This window comes from Schistocerca americana, chromosome 9 (assembly GCF_021461395.2).
Source record: "Schistocerca americana isolate TAMUIC-IGC-003095 chromosome 9, iqSchAmer2.1, whole genome shotgun sequence".
Lineage (NCBI taxonomy): Eukaryota > Metazoa > Arthropoda > Insecta > Orthoptera > Acrididae > Schistocerca > Schistocerca americana.
This window is the reverse complement of record NC_060127.1, coordinates 71,770,068-71,788,400: the sequence shown is the minus strand read 5'-3', so window position 1 is coordinate 71,788,400 and position 18,333 is coordinate 71,770,068. Positions and strand designations below refer to the sequence as shown.

At 40.3% G+C, this 18,333-nt stretch overlaps 1 protein-coding gene across 1 annotated transcript in view; it reads right to left on the bottom strand.

The window, feature by feature from the left end:
• Nucleotides 1–4,906: 4,906 nt before the first annotated feature.
• LOC124550662 (ribosome-binding protein 1-like) overlaps nt 4,907–18,333 on the bottom strand; it is a 57,493-nt gene continuing 44,066 nt past the window's right edge. Inside the window, exon 3 of the mRNA XM_047125386.1 lies at nt 4,907–4,929. Coding sequence (XP_046981342.1) covers nt 4,907–4,929 — 23 coding nt within the window. The remainder of the gene's footprint in view (nt 4,930–18,333) is intronic.

The window sequence follows — 18,333 nt, the reverse complement described above, 5'->3', positions numbered from 1 at the left end:
AAGGTCACGTTTGGACCTTGGATTACTACACTAATGTCGTCAGCAAATCTCAAGTACTTAACTAGCGATTTCTACTCCTTCACACCACTGAAGAAGCACTTTGGTGATGGGTGTTTAACATTTTTGGCATATATTTGGCACACCGCCATGACACAGCTTCAGGGGCTTGTAACTGATTGGTTCCAGTAGACATTGCTGCCTTGACTTGCTCTGAAACAAGTTTGGACTGTTACAGTCCCAGTAATGAAAAAGAGTATTTATATCTATAATGCGTACCTGCAAACTTTTCAGCTGGCAGACCCCTTCTTCAGTCGAAAATCCATGGCGGACTCCTAGTCACTCAAGAGCACAGTAACTTTAAATTTCAGAGCGAAACCCTTGGGAACTGAAAGCTTCTTAATGCAAGTGCCATGTTCCCAACGACCCCCCCCCCCCCCCCCCCCTCCCCGAAGTTTAGAGATGAATGAAAACAACTTGAAATTAACGATCCAATTTGAATTCCCACTGCATCGAGACACTTACTAGTGGATTTACTCCCTTTGTTCAACGCATTATAGCCTCATTAAACGTACTTGGTAATTGACATTTCACACGTTGGAGCTGCCTTCCTCCAAGAGCAATCAACGTCACCCCCAAACTGTTCACTGTTGACAAGCTGCCACTTGTGGTATGTTCACTTCCACTGTTTGGCTACTGTTGTGTTTTCGTAAGAGTCGTGTGTGTGTGTGTGTGTGTGTGTGTGTGTGTGTGTGTGTGGTTTTTTCAAGAAATACGAAGAAAAATGTTCAAATGTATGTAAAGTCTATGGAACTTAACTGCTGTGGTCATCAGTCCCTAGTCCTGCACACTATTAACCTAAGTTTAACTTCCGCTAAGGACACACACACACACACACACACACACACACACACACACACACACACACACACACACACACACACGCCCAAGGGAGGGCTCGAACCTCTGGCGGGAGTGGCCACGCAATCCAAGACGACATGGCGCCCTAGACTGCGCGACCATTCCAGGCAGCTGTGAAGAAAAGAGGCAGACCCATGATTCGGAGTACAAAAACATCACGAAAGAAAAGAGGCCAAGGAATTGCCTTTAAAGGACTATTGTGACATCTGTTATGCAATGTGTGGAAATACATTCACCCAGTTTACATGCATTTCCAAAACTGGATTTCATAAGCTGATGTCCCAGTTCCACTTTTGGTTGGTCAGGTAAACACTTCAAAAACAATTCTGGAAATCTGCTTTTATAAATCCGTTTTCCAGTTCCACAATCGATTTTTGTGCCCATGTAAACAGCTCGGAAAGTCTAGTTATGTTTACATCTTTGAGTATCTACTGAATGGGAGCCGTCAGTCCATAGCCGGCAGCTAGCAGGCGGCATTGCAACAGTGTACTGTCAGTTGGTAGCTGGCAACGGGGAGGCGGCGTGGCAACAGTTTAGCCACAGCTGACAACTTCAACTACTACTTGGACACTATATCGTGGCAGTCAGCCTCGACTGTAAACAAATTAGGAAAACAAATAAAAAGACTCTTATTTCTATATAACAGGACAGAGCATTTCACAGAACATAAGACTTTTTATCTCAAAGGAAACAATTCTGTCAGAGGAGGTTTACCTTTTACAAGGTGGCACGTGAAAAGTCCTCATTTGTTTACGCTCGTAGCCAGTTGCCACAATATAGTGTCACAGTAATAGCAAGTAATGGTAACTAAAGTATAGGGCAATTCCACGTCAATTCAACAAGTGCTACAACCTTACCCTCTTGGATTTAAATTAAATTAAGTATGCCTGTAGTATTCATAAATAGTACCACAAATTAATTTTTTCACATTTTTCTGATAAAAAGTTACCTAGTAATGGACTTTCAAAAATTGAAAAAAATGACAAATTTTTGACTCACGGAACAATGTTATTTTCTTTATAACTCATGTTCTAATTAAGCCAGAACAATAAAATCTACTTCATCAGAAAGCTCTTTTAAAGAGCTTTTATATGATACCAAACATCATTAGTTTAATACATATATACACATCGTTTATAAAAACAACATTGTTGAATTTATCAAATTTTGAAAAGCTGTATTTTTAAAATTCTCAAAAAAATATATGTGAAAGATACACTTTACATCTACATATTCTGAAAGTTTCAACTTGGGATGAGCATGGGATCACTATCAAAAGCAATTTTACGTTAAGGGTGGTGCTTTAAAAATTCGTAAAAACTAATTTATTTTAGTTATTAGGCCTACTTCTCACCAGTTGTATGTTGTTGTAAAATGTGGAAATAAAAAATAACTTATAACTGACAAAAGAACATGTTTTATGCTTCTGTAATTAATAAATACAAAATGAAAACTTAAAAAAAAAAGCATAGAAAGATAAATACCTGAGATCGGACCTAAATTCAGTTAGTAATTACTATTATTTACAAATAGGCATCCTATTAGCGCACTTCTTCATACTTCAAACTAATCAGTCTGTTGCACATCAACATTTATGCACTGGATAACTTATATGTCCGCCCTGTAGCAGTTTGAGGGTTCACGATTGCCACTACTTCCCTACTGCTTATGGAAAGAATGTCTGGATGACTCAGAAATGAAAAAGATGGTGACAGTCTATGTGGATGTAAGAAACTAACTGTGATTTCATCCCTCTCCTGATTTTTTTCAAGTACACAGGTTAACCACCAGTGTCCATTATAATCACAAGCAACATATCCTTTTATGTCTTTGAACAGTATTGTCTCTCTGTCAGAAACTGTCACCAGTCCAATTTTACTATCATCAGAGTTTGAATACACTTTTGTTATTATTTTGTCCTTGCTAACACAAATAAAAGTGTGAAGTTTTTGTGTCCCTACAATTTTGCAGCATTTCTCAAATCTCTCCATAAGTTTCATTTCTTCATTTTTGTGATCTTCTTTAGTAGCATATTTGAAGTTCATTCCTTCTATGTTATCCTTGGCAAACATATAAAGTTGTTTTGGTGTCTTTATTTGATCACTGTATGGCTGTTGCAAACTTGCTCGAGCTGCAAGTCGTTTAACTGTTCCACCAATACCATCACTAGCTCCCTTCCCATGCGAGGTGGCTGAAAAATGCCATTCAGCTTCAGTTTGGAAATCTTCTTCATGATGGCACCGGTTGATAAAGTTCTTCCTATTTTTATAATGAGCTGCTGCTCCATCAGAGAAATAATATTTTTTTCTTGGTTTTCTACCAAATTTAACAGTCAGGAAGTACATCAAGTACGATTGGAACAAATGCACAGCAACAGTGTCATGTGTTAGGCATTCTGATATGATTACAAGACTTGTGTGCTCGAGTTTGTTACCATCCTTGTAATAAGCAACAATGGGATGAATTGTTGCTTGCATGTTTGTCCAGTGATAGCCTTGAACTTCATCCTGGATGACAAAGGAGTAATTCTCAGAAAAGTCACAGATCGCTAAGATCTCGCCTTCTTTAAGTTCATTTCTCAGTCTCTTTTGGAAGGTTGATTGTTGACTAGCAACAAATGAATCTCATGTAAGCGATTTTAATTTATCAAAAAAACAATCAATAAAGTTGTCAGATGATTTTATTATTGTTTCTAGAGATGTGTGATCAACAGAAACCCATTGCCGATAAGTTATATTATCAATATCATTAGTATTCAACAAATCTTGTAAATATGTCTTAAATGTTTCTGGGCCAGGGCAGAATTTACATTCACCAAAATGACAAGCAGGTAATGACGGATTACATACAACTCTTTCAATGCAGTCTTTGTAAGTTTTTATTGGATTATCTTCATCCTTTGTCGGCTGAGGAATGTTACATCCAGTCAGCATGAGTTTGAAGTTTCGATGGGTAGTACACACACAGACACTATGTGTACCACTACTTCCAGCTAAAACACAATTTTTTGGGACGTAGGTCTGCAAACTTCGAAAATCCAATGTGGAGCTCTGGGTGGTTGTCTTTAAAGTTCGCGTACATTTCTTTAAAATTACTTAAAACTATCCGTTTTTGTACTTGCAGTTTTTCTCCATTATCTCTCACAAGCACAAAATCTTTTTTCCCGGGCATTGCCCTGCCTATCTCATCAGAACAATAAAAGTTTCTAACAAAATCAGCAGTTGTTTGATCAAGAGTATTGCCAGGTTTTGGGTTTGGTGAAGACAAGATTCCCTTGGCCTCCACCAAATGTTTTACTCTTCAAGCCATGTAATCTGTTATGTTAAATTCGTCATGAAGCTTCTTAACACTCCAGCTTTTGGGTAAAATGGTAAGAATTTCCATCTGTTTACTTCGAGATGTACATGTATGAAATTTACCTTTTAGCTGACTCATCATCTCAGATTCTGCATGATCATTACCTCCTCTTCTTTTATGGAAGGAAGCAATAATACCTTTGTTTGAATTGTTGAAGTTAATTTAATTAGTTTTTTTTAGGATATTTTGCTTCGCACAGTTGTTTCTTCTTAATTGGCGATTCACCAATGGACTGCAAAGAAGCATTCAGCCTTTCTGAGGCCTCACTTGATGCAATGTCTTGTACGTCACTACCACATAAAACCGTTTCACTCTCTTGTTTCACCACAGAATACAGTAGGTCACATCATTTTCTGTGCTAGATGGATCACAAATTTCTACTTGAGCAATTTTTTTTACTGCAGTTGTCACACACTTTTTGATTTAAAGTTAAGAAAGGTTTTCTTGCTATCATCCATTGTGAAACAGGCCGTAAGTTTTTCTTGTGGTTATTGTGGCCCTTTTCATTAAATGGAGTACAGCACAAAGCTGAAATATTAGGCATTTTATATTTCTCAAGTGAACAAACTAATTAAAAAAAAAGTTTTTGAAGTTGAATGCCCCAGCTTTCTATATTCAATATTACACAATATTACTCCTCTATTCTTTCACTTCCTGTAAAAAAATATTTCATTATGTTAATAGTATGCAAACATTAACTGGTTGTAGGCATACAAACTTACAGACTCTTGTGAGGTTTGTACAAAAGTACCTTTAAGCTAGATTCAAAACACATTTCAGAGTTAATCACATAATTTCACTACAGCTGCCTCACAACAAAATAATGCGTGGGTCACTTTCAACAATAGGTGAAAATTGCTGACAATATTAACCAGAGATAAAATACTGAATAGATTGCAGATAGTAACACCAAAGATTCATTTTATATATAGTCTTTAAAATGAGAGATAGCTTCCTTTTTTTCTTTCTTTCCTGTGGTTTTACAGCTATTAATAAATAGTTAGCACTAAAGTTTAATAAGCAGTTATTCATTTCAAAAGTACAATTTTTGGACAATGTAACAATATCTAACACTGTAATATTTTCATGTGTAGCAAAATAATAGAAATTCACCTATCTGACTGATTTTGGAGAATCGTGGTAAACATAAAATTGCTGTTGATAGTGATCCCATGCTCATCCCAAGTTGAAACTTTAGAATATGTAGATGTAAAGTGCATCATTCACATATATTTTTTGAGAATTTTAAAAATACAGTTTTTCAAAATTCGATAAATTCAACAATGTTGTTTTTATAAACAATGTGTATACATGTATTAAACTAATGATGTTTGGTATCATATAAAAGCTCTTTAAAAGAGCTTCCAATGAAGTGAATTTTATTGTTCTAGCTTAATTAGAACACGAGTTACAGAGAAAACAACATTGTTCTGCAAGTCAAAAATTTGTCATTTTTTCGATTTTTGAAAGTCCATTACTCGATAACTTTTTATCAGAAAAATGTGGAAAAATTAATTTGTGGTACCATTTATGAGTACTACAGGAATACTTAATTTCATTTAAATCCAAGTGGGTAAGGTTGAAAACGATGGTTTCATTTGTTGATTTGACGTGGAATGACCCTATAGGCAGGTCATATTTTTAACAAAAATATCAATTCAATTAATAATTATGTTGCAAATGATAGAAGACAGAAACAAAATTCCTACAGAGTTATAGTTCCGGTACGTTCACTGAGTAGTACAAAGAAAAATGGTTTCTTCTTTACTATAGATTTGTCTGTAGGAATAATAATGGAATCCTAATGTGATTTTTGAGGGTGCTTCTGCTGACACAATTTTGAAAAGTTGGGTTCATTTCTTGACAACTGGAGATGGATGTCTGGTTCCACATCTAGACAGCTTCGGTACTTAGTTTTGTTGGCAGCATAGATCGAGAATCCAGACTCACACATGTATGTTGTGGCAAACGGAAGAAGTACACGTTTTGCCTTTTCACCATGGGGGCAGTTAATCTTGTTATCCAAAAGTGTGAGTAACCGTCAATGTCAAAACTTGATTTCAAGGTAGGGTCTGTGTCAACTCATGTTCATTTGATGACAGAATGTTCGGATTTTTGGATACAGTGAATGGGTCGACCACCCATTCGTATTTCTGCAGCTTCTCATCTTCAGCTGTTGGGAAATAATGCTCCAACAATGACATCAAGCTTCGGAGATGTTCCAGGATTTGTGAAACAAATTCTCCCCAAGCGCCAATGTTTTGTTTTTCAAAAACTCCTTGAGAAGAGGAAAACACTTGACCTGCCCTCCTCGACAGTCTCTGCCCAAAAATTGGTTTTCCTCTTGAATGCTCGAACTTTGTCGATAGCAGTGACCTTTGTTTCACTTTGCCCTTGGAGTGAAATATTCAGTTCGTTCATTTTGGACAAAAATCTGACAAATAGGCAAGTACACACTCCCAATTTTCGTCATTAATAAGGTCTGCTAATTTGGTATTATGCTCCAAAAGGAAAGCTAAGACTTCCAATCTTAATTCATACAACCGAGAGTGCATTCCCACGTGACAGCCACCTCACTTCTGTGTGGAGAAGCAGGGAACGATGAAGGCTTCCCATATCTTCACACAGTATTGTGAAAAGTCTTGACTTCAACGGCCTTGATTTTATGTAGTTAATGATTTGAATTGATTCGTCTAAAACTTTTTGAACGAAACAGGCATTTGTTTCATAGCTAAAGCGTATCTGTGGAGAGCACCATGACTACTGCTGAAATTCTAGGCGTTTTCTTTTATTTTCGTTATTGCTCTGACTATAGGAACCGCCATAGTTTTTGCACCATCTGTGCACACAACTATGCAATTTAGACCATGAAACTTCGTTAGTCCTTAAAAATATCATCCAATAGACGGAATATTTCAGCACCTGTTGTGTTGGCAGGTAGTGGTCTGCACAAGAGGTCTTCCTCATAACATGCAGAGCATTCATAAAGGACAAAAGCCAGTAAAATCGCTAATCCTGCAACATCAGTGGATTCATCTATCTGCAGAGAAAATGAATTGTGTTGGATGCGAGAAACAAGAGTGTCTTTCACATCATTTGACATGCCAACACTGCGTCTCTTGACAGTATTGTTTGACAATGTTACCGAAGATACAAGCTTTACTGCCTTTTCGTCTAGTATGCAAGAAACAATATCATTAACACACGGCTTTGTGATATTTTCTGCAATGGTATGAGCTTTGCCACTCGATAACTAACCAAGAAAGAAGCTTTTAATGAATTTTCATTAATTGTTTTTGCATGAGTTTTCATGCAATGTTAAGAAGCAGCTAGTTCAGAACTCTTCTTTTTGAAAAGATAAATGTCGTTAGCCTGGAAATCCGGATGAGTACCTTCAAAATGACGGCGCAATTTAACTGAAACCATTGAACTGTTTGGAAGGACTCGCGCACAAATTGCACACTGAGATTTACCCTCCCTTTTCTCCACAAAGCTCATTTCTAAATAGCTTTCGTTGTATTCACACTTCTTGGTTATTCCACTCCCACAGGATACTGCAACCAATGGAGTACTTGCAGCGTTTTCACACAATAAATCCGACTGTGGAGGTTCTTGTGATCGTTCTTCCTTTGGTCATTCTCGCTCCTCATTCATTTCAACCGGGAACTTCCCTTGTTGCGAAGGCGATGGAGAAACTGCACCCTTCTTCAATGATCCTGACTTCAGTCACCAATCCATGTTAGAAGTAATAAACTGGTCAAAAATCGACTTATGAAATAGATAGTGCACTGACAAAGCAAGTTTAATATTAATGATGCCTGGGGCCGCATACGAGCCTGCGAGCACTGTGATTGGTCGACAAAGCTCGCTCCGCGCATGCGTAAAAGGTTTCAGCGCATCTAGCGCAGTGAGCCGGCGCACGAAAGACCCCCGTATTGTTGCGAAACAGTTGATCAGAGAATCCGCATTCTCCGGCACTAAACTGTGTATGCGTTCTCACTTAGGAACCGCAAAGGCTGCTTGGGAATACGACCTGAAGTAAAAGTACAAGTTTTTCACACGAAAAAAGGTGATGAATTTGATTTTCACATTTTTATTCAATAATTCTACTCATTATTTTACACGATTTGGTGAAAGGTGGCCGCGGACTCCCTACAAAGAGCCGGCCACACGTTGGGAAGGAAGCCCTGCTCTAGAGCATACTAATGTTTTGTATACAGTAGTACTGCACCTAAATACTTATATGATGACAGGCTTCAGAAGTTATCATTAATCTTGTCACCAAATACTGTCTTAGTCTTGGTCCTGCAAATTATCTTCCATTTCAAACAGTGGAAACGCTAGGTAGAAATATCAACAATCCGAGGGCACGTTAAGTTGCAGACAGGAACAATTAAAAGACACTTACACATAAGTTTTTAGCCACAGCCTTTATCAAAAAAAGAGAAACTCATACCATCCAGGCACACAAGCAGGCATACTTCACACACACGTGACCACCATTTCCGGTGGCTCGGGCCAGGGTCATGGATGCATGAAGTGTGTTTGCTTGTGTGAATGAATGGTGTGTGTTTCTGTTTTACTGACAAAGGCTGTGGCCGAACGCTTACGTGTAAGTGTGTTCTAAAAGTGCATGTCTACAACTTAACGTGTCCTGTTTACTGTAAGCAGCAATCTGTCTTTTCCTACATTTTTGATATTTTTATCTTCCGTTTTTTCACATTTAAAAACAGATCTCATTCAATACACTAACTGAAGATACCAGCCGGCCATGGTGGCTAAGCGATTCTAGGCGCTTCAGTCTGGAACCGCGCGACTGCTACGATCGCAGGTTCGAATTCTGCCTTGGGCATGGATGTTTGTGATGTCCTTAGGTTAGTTAGGTTTAAGTAGTTCTAAGTTCTAGGGGACTGATGACCTCAAGTGTTAAGTTCCATAGTGCTCAGAGCCATTTGAACATACCAACAAAGTTGTTTTGCATTTCCTTGCAGTCACTTTCCTTTAGATATCACCACCACCACCACCTTCATCATCAGTCATCATTTAGAGAATGCAATGAACCTTGGAGATCTTGTTTATTAATGTAGAGAACATTAGCTTATGGGTCACAAATAGTGCCTTCAAAGCTGAGTTAGTAAAAGCATTGCCTATGAAAGATGAGCTTCCCGGTTCGAGTCCCAGGTCAGTACATGGTTTTAAGCTGGCAGTAATTTTGATTAGCTTTCCTATTACGCCTCCTCAGGTGATACTCGATGCTTCTACTTCAGGTGCACAAAATACCTCTAGTGTTTTCCCTAAAACAATCCATTCTGTCGTCTATCTCCAGGAAAATGGAGGAATGTTTATTCTCAAACAATCCAGTCTGTCATCTATACGATATTGCAGTGCCTGTGTTATTCTGATAATGATGAAAAGTTCCTTTGGATATTCATGCATGCGGAAACTGCAGCTGTTATGAAATACATTAAATGAAAACTGCGAATAAGGACTACCATCAGCTGTAGAATGGAATGACGAAAATGAAAATTCGTGCTGGACTGGTACTCGGATTTCCCGCTTATCGTGAGCACTCGCCTTTCCATTTGGCTATTCGTGCATGACTCATGGCCAGACCTTCCATACATCATCAACACAGGCCCTACAATATCGTATTTATCTGCCGATACCAGACAACGGCTTTCAAGTACAACGTCAGACCTGTATGGGAATACACATAATGGATGTACAAGTGCTTGTCGTAGACTCTTGGTTGACGACATACGGAAGGGTCTGGTCGTGAGTCGTGTACGAATAGCCAAATGATAAGGCGACCGCTCGCGATAAGCAGGAAATCGGAGTCCCTGTCCAGCACGAATTTTCATTGTTGTCATTCCATTCTGTAATTGATGGTTGTCCTTATTTGCAAGTGTGAATTTATTTAATGTATTCTGTCAGCTGTCTCCAGGAAGGTGAAGGAATGGCCATCACACCACATGTGAAATGTAGAATATTTGTCAAATTTGAATATGTTGGAAAATCGATGAATTATGAAAAAAATTTCATTTACACCCAAATTACCGCATTAAACTCAAATTATCCTTATCAACCCTATCACTGTACGACGCATGGTTCAGGGGATGCCGGCCGAGGTGGCCGAGCGGTTCTAGGCGCTACAGTCTGGAACCACGCGACCGCTACGGTCGCAGCTTCGAATCCTCCCTCGGGCATGGATGTGTGTGATGTCCTTAGGTTAGTTAAGTTTAAGTAGTTCTAAGTTCTAGGGGACTGATGACCTCAGAAGTTAAGTCCCATAGTGCTCAGAGCCGTTTGAACCGTTTTTTTGTTCAGGATATATGACGTCATAAACATTAAGCGCAAGGTCCGACACCGCGTGTGTTTGGTATGCACAGCTATAAATAGATACCTTAGCAACGCCGGCTTTGACTGTTGTTGTTATTGTTGTTGTGGTCTTCAGTCCTGAGACTGGTTTGATGTAGCTCTCCATGCTACTCTATCCTGTGCAAGCTTCTTCATCTCCAAGTAACTACTGCAACCTACATCATTCTGAATCTGGTTAGTGTATTCATCTCTTGATCAACCTCTACGATTTTTACTTTCCACGCTGGCCTCAAATACTAAATTGGTGATCCTTTGATGCCTATGAACATGTCCTACCAACCGATCCCTTCTTCTAGTCAAGTTGTGCCACAAACTTCTCTTCTCCCCAATCCTATTCAATACCTTCTCATTAGTTATGTGGTCTACCCGTCTAATCTTTTTGACTCCCCCTGTGGCTAGGATATGAATCACAAGGGGGGTCAAAATGGAAAATACCCTCGAGAAAATTATGACCTAAAGCTACTTTGTGGAGCATTCTGGATGCCTAAGACTATATGTTTCAGTGACAAATCTTCTAAAGCATGCCAATTCAAGCCTGGATTAAGATCTACTTTGTGATTACCGAGTATGAAAAAGTTATGTAATATCAAAATCGAAATTTATTGACAGTGCGTGTATGATTATTACGTGCAGGATGAATAAACGTTGTCTGTTGGTTTTTGAATTTATAGTACACAGTGACAGTTTAAAACACAGCAACTTATTTTGTTTGAAAAGATACGCAGTGGATAACAGTTTACATCTTATATGTTGATCTTAACAGGAATTAATTGTTTGTGGGAGATAATGTCCAGGAACAACTTCCTTACTTCAGACTTACACCCACTGGAAATGTGAGCTGTCACATCATCTTCCTGAAACCAAACATTTCGACGATTTATGCCACAGCGACGAAGTTCCAAGAACAAGAAATTCATGCAACGTGGTCAGACAACGCTCAGAGTTCACAGTAACGGTTCTCATATTTTCTTCGAAGGAATGAGGTCCTGTGACAACAAATTTCCCAGATCCAGCCAACACTGTAACCCTGTCACAATGCAGTGAATGCTGGTTCAGTTGCTTATGGTTGTTTGCACAGCAATAACGACAGGTGTGTTTATTAACATTGTTATTTAGGTGAAAATGACGTTAAAATTACAATTTCAGGTTCTTTCTCCAGCACCTCTTTCATCACTTCAGCAACACATCTCCTCCACACAAAATCTTGAAGCTTCAACTCCTGAACAGCCGCAATTTTGTAGAGATGAAAATTCGGACGCTGTAAAATTCGTCTAGCACTTGTGCAGTATTCGATGTGTGCTTCACATGCACCCACAGCACCCAACACAACACAATGCCACAAACAGAATCGAGAGAAGTGGAAAGTTGGAAGTGGGCTGGTCGGCTGGACCAAAATACTTTGAAGGTCAATAGTCACAGGTGGTCAGTGTGACAGCCTCCCGAATGGAAGGTTTGGCAGACCTGATGGTCTAGACAGTACTTGTAGTTCCAAGATAATCTCGCCGTGACTGTGGCCGAGTCAGGGTTGGCTTGTTATTGACAGTTTATTGTTGACTTTCTTTTTCTGACTTGCACATTGATTTAAGTAATGGTGCCCTGTTTAGTTGAGAGCGAAATAACAGCACATGATTAGCTGGTTGAATTCAGAAATATCTAGAGAAATTCACTTGTGCTCTTATCTTCTTCCTAGCTAAAAGGTTATCGGAATATTTTTCAAGATTCAGTTTGTCATGTTGACAAAGAAGGATAGACACAGAACTGCTTTTGTGCACAGTCTGCATCGAAAACTGTAGTTATGTGTAGAACTCACGATAATGTATGCGAATCTATTTTTACCTTTTCCATAGTACTGCATGGGGATACAGCCTGACTTGCTGAGTTGTGACAACTTGGAAGTTATGAGCGAAATCGGCAGCAATTTGCGGAAGGGTTACACTTCTGTCACATTAAACGATTTTCTTCAGTCGTCGCTGTTCCCATTCTTGCAGGATCTTTTTCTGGCGGCAGCTATGTCGGAGATTTGATGTTTTACTGGATTACCGATATTCATGGTACACTCGTGAAATGTTCGTACGGCAAATCTCCACTTCATCACTACCTCGGAGATAATGTGTCCCATCGCTCGTGCGCCGATTATAACACCGCGTTCAAACTCATTTAAATCTTGATAACCTGTCATTGTAGCAACAGTGACTGATGTAACAACTGTGCCAGACACTTGTTGTCTTATATAGGCGTTGCCGACCGCAGCGTCGTATTCTGCCTGTTTACATATCTTTGTATTTGAATACGCACGCCAAAACCAGTTTCTTTGGCCCTTCAGTGTATGTGCGAGGCGTGTTTTTTAAGCAAGTACCGTGTTGAAATTAAAAAAGGCGTGCTAAGATATCTCAATAATTTTATTTTTACGTGAAAGCCTGTACCTTAATCTACTTTTCTCCATAATTTCCGTCAATATTGAGGCACTTGTCATAACGTTGTACCAGTTTTTGAATACCCTCCCCATAGAAGTCTGCCGGCTGACTTGTTAACCACTGCATCACCACTGTTTTGACTTCGTCATCGTCTTGAAGACGCTGACCGCCCAGGTGTTTCTTCAAGTGCTGGAACAGATGGTAATCACTGGGCGCAAGATCGGGGCTGTACGGAGGATGATCTAGAGTTTCCCATCGAAAACATGTGATGAGATCTTTGGTCTAATTCGCCACATGCGGACGGGCATTGTCTTGCAGCAAAATGATGCCCTTGCTCAACTTCCATGGACTGTAGCTTTGATTCTGGTGTGACGTAGCCCCCCCCCCCCCCCCCATGTTTCATTGCCCGTAACAATTTGGCTTAAGAAATCATCACCGTCGTTGTGGCACCGCTCAAGTCAATGTCAATGCACTGTCTAAACGTTTGGTTTTGTGCACATCCGTCAACATTTTCGGTATCCAACACGCGCACAATTTTCGGTAATTCAAGTGGTCGGTCACAGTGTCATACAAAACACTACGAGAAACATTAGGAAAGTCATTCCGCAAGGAGGAAATCGTAAAGCGTCTGTTTTCTCTCACCTTGTTGTCGACTTCCTGCACCAAACTTCCATTAAGCACGCCCACTCCGGTGTTCATCATGCACATTTGTGCGACCATCTTTAAATGCTCTCACCCACTTTCTTACCATTCCATCACTCATAATATTTTCTCCGTAAACTGCACAGATCTCACGATGAATCTCGATCGCTCTTAGGCCTTTAGCACTAAGAAATCTTATAACAGCCCGTACTTCACAGTCGGCTGGACTCACGATTATCGGAGACATCTTAAACACTCAGTACACAACGTAAACAAGGAAGAATCAGACTGTAATGGCGCCAGTGCGTAGATTAAGGTACAGGCTTTTATGTAAAAATAAATTTATCGAGCTACCTTAGCACGTCTTTTTTTAATTTCAAAATGGTAGTTACTTAAAAAACACGTCTCGTAATTCATTAGCGGCATCGTGAGATGCACGCAGGCTGCCACCTGTAGCCGTTATATGGCGCCTGTATTCTATAGCTTTCACGCAACTCTGTGTTATTTCGGCTTCCGTGAGAATTTGTTTCCATTGAGCGTCAACGTTAGTCTGTTTTTCCACGATCTGCTCGAGTTCGAGTTTATTTTGCTCCAAGACATCGAGTCTTTGCTCACTGTTTGCGACTTACTCCTGTGTCTCCTTCAGAATTTGTTTGCCCTGCTCTTGCAACGTGAGCAAGACCATTTTGTCTTCGCCACTGTACTTTGTACCACCTTTACTCGCTACAAGAACGTAATTTTGTGCTTTATTAGCATCCATTCTCGCCACATAGACGTGCTATACAGCAGTAACCCTCGATTCTAACGCCATATTCTTGACCTTGCCTAAATCACTCTTGATTTTGTCCATGGTCTCCAGCATGGCCTTCTCGAATTCTTTTCGGTTCCTCTCCAATAGTCTGCCTTTCTCTTTCCGTTCTTCCTCTGCAAATCTGATCTGCTGACCTGTTTCTTTTTCTCTTCGTCCCCTGTCTAGCTTGATCCTCTTTTTTTTTTCTAAGCTACTGGCCATTAAAAATGCTACACCACGAAGATAACGTGCTACAGACGCGAAATTTAACCGACAGGAAGAAGATACTATGATATGCAAATGATTAGCTTTTCAGAGCATTCACACAAGGTTGGCGCCGGTGGCGACACGTACAACGTGCTGATATGAGCACCGATTTCTCATACAAAAACAGCAGTTGATCGGCGTACCCTGGTGAAACGTTGTTGTGATGCCTCGTGTAAGGAGGAGAAATGCGTACCATCACGTTTCCGACTTTGATAAAGGTCGGATTGTAGCCTATCGCGATTGCGGTTTATCGTATAGCGACATTGATGCTCGCTTTGGTCGAGATCCAGTGACTATTAGCAGAATCGGTGGGTTCAGGAGGGCAATACGGAACGCCGTGCTGGATCCCAACGGCCTCGTATCACTAGCAGTCGAGATGACAAGCATCTTATCCGCATGGCTGGAACTGATCATCGTGCAGCCACGTCTCGATCCCTGAGTCAACAGATGGGGACGTTTGCAAGACAACAACCATCTGCATGAACAGTTCGACGACGTTTGCAGCAGCATGGACTATCAACTCGGAGACAATGGATGCGGTTCCCTTGACACTGCATCACAGACAGGAGCACCTGTGATGGTGTACTCAACGGCGAACCTGGGTGCACGAATGGCAAAACGTCATTTTTTCGGATGAATCCAGGTTCTGTTTACAGCATCATGATGGTCGCATCCGTGTTTGTCGACACTGCGGTGAACGCACATTGGAAGCGTGTATTCGTCATCGCCATACTGGCGTATCACCCAGCGTGATGGTATGGGGTGCCATTGGTTACACGTCTCGGTCACCTCTTGTTCGTATTGATGGCACTTTCATCAGTGGACGTCACATTTCAGATGTGTTACGACCCGTGGCTCTATCCTTCATTCGATCCCTGAAAAACCCTACATTTCAGCAGGATAATGCACGACCGCATGTAGCAAGTCCTGTACGGGCCTTTCTGGATGCAGAAAATGTTTGACTGCTGCCCTGGCCAGCACATTCTCCAGATGTCACACCAATTGAAAACGTCTGGTCAATGGTGGTCGAGCAACTGGCTCGTCACAATACGCCAAACACTACTCTTGATGAACTGTGGTATCGCACCATCCAAGCTCTGTATCGTCCGCATTTCTTCTTGGTGTAGCAATTTTAAAGGCCAGTAGTATACCTTCGCTTTCTCTTTCCTCCTCATACTCTTTTCTTTTTCTGCATCTGCAAAGAATTTTGTAGTCATGGACTTCGACTCGATGTTTGGTTCTGGAGATGCTCTACGCGAGATGCACGCTCTCAGATTGTGGCGCGGTGAAATTGACCTATCCCTGTCCTCTCGTGAACTATTGTCGCCATTCCCTGTTATCAACCATTATGACATCAACCACTACGTCATCATCCACACTGCAGTCTATTGCATCTACATGTCCTGCTCTCTGCGCATCACAACCACAAGGACTACTACTGTGTCCCTCTGGACAGAAATTAATTTTGTTGAGTGACACATTTTGACACTTTCTAACTGGCTCCTGTTAAATGTGGTTCATGCATTTCACGTTATAAGCAAGCACGATTTCTCATCGACATACAAATCCTATATACTCACTAAAGCTGACAAAATGATTACATTTATTAAACTAACAATACCAACAATAAAAAGCACTCCGTCTTCAGGCCATGAGTGCCCTACCGGGACCATCCGACCGCCGTGTCATCCTCGGTGGAGGATGCGGATAAGAGGGGCGTGGTGTCAGCACACTGCTCTCCTGGTCGTAAGATGGTATTCTAGACTGAAGCCGTTACTATTCGGTCGAGTAGCTCCTCAATTGGCATCACGAGGCTGAGTGCACCCCGAAAAATGGCAACCGCGCATGGCGGCCTGGATGGTCACCCATCCAAGTGGCGACCACGCTCGACAGCGCTTAACTTCGGTGTTCGCACGGGAACCGATGCATCCACTGCGGCAAGGCCGTTGCAATACCAACAATAACAGACACAAATAAACAGCAAATGCCTTTCCAAAATGCAGACGACTCTGTATTGAACGCAACTGTTCAACTTGTAATGGGACACCCTCCTCTAGCATTACTTTTCTTCAACAGTAGTTGTCGATACCAGCATTATTTTTCGATTGGACAGGTCAATATTATCTCAGCTGCTTTTCTGAGTACTTTCATATAATTCTATACACAATGTTATATTTCAAGCCAAAATATATGAAAAGGAATTAGTTTACTTTCAATGTTACAATTGATGCACAGTTAAAAGTACTTTTTTTACAAACATCTGAAATTACGAATTATTTGGCAAACTTAAAATTTCTATATTAATTATGTAATCTAGTACTGTTTATTATGTTTATTTCTGGATTCATTTATGAAATAAAAATCGACATTAATAGAAATTCATTTGTCAAGAAAAATTGTAAACCCTTTGAAATATTGTTATTACCGCAGAGTGAGGTATTGGTAAGCACACCTCCGATATGATCGGAGGTATTTTTTTATTTTGGGCGAACAATGTACTTTCGCCTTTGTTAATGTGAAAATTCAAAATCTGTATGATATACTAAAATGTAACAAAATATATTAACATAGCAACAAAAATTCTGCAACAACAATCTTCAAATTTATTTAGTTCTGTTCAACCATGAGGACCTAAAATGTGATAATTTCAGCTACAAGAATCAGGCCCCTAGATAAGAAGAAATGGAGGCAACACCACACGAAAAGCTAGGGAAACTAGAAAGTGTATTGTAGTCTTCGATCCTCTCAAATTTTTCATGAAAGACTTTGCACATTGTGGACAACAGCTGGAATCAGGAAGGATGGGGGAGGTTACAAACTCATGAAGTGGTGCAGAAACAACAAACTTACATGTACAAGATCTAAAGGAAAATTACCTAATTAATAAATTTGTGTTTGCAATATCTATACAAATTGATACAAATTATCTACTCTGCCCTATCTAAACCTTGATAGGGAGTGTCTATAAACTGAATACTGCCTAATCTGATATACAATAGAACTGTGAAGTTAATTATTCATCCGCAATACAAAATTACAGACGAATTATCACGAAAATGCGGATCGTGACTCCGTCAGACAGAAAATGCGTCCTGACTGCGTTACAGACGGACCAAAGATTCGCGATTCTTGAGCAAGGTCGCCGAATGAAAGACATGACGACGAAAAACTGAATTAAGATCTCACTGCGTTACAGACGAACCAAAGTCCGTCATGCTGAAGCAGGGTGGCCAAAATGAGAGACGTCTGGTCGTTTTAAAAATGAAATATGTGCGTCAGCTGTTCTATTAAGCAAAGCCGCGCCTTAAAACGATTCTCGTAGGTGGCTGAAGATTGCTACCTTCTAATGATGAACAGTGCAAGGCCCAGTCTTGCCAACTCCTTCGCGCTCTGCACAGTGCTCTGTCTCAGTTGGCACGTCCGTGAGTCAGTAGCACTCCCTGCTCACCAGACCGCTACATATGAACGGGCTGACACCAAACAGAAACTGACTGATGTTTTCGCGCAAAGCAACACATTCAGTACTCGACCCCGATCAGTGAGAGACTGTGCACTTTCACGATTATA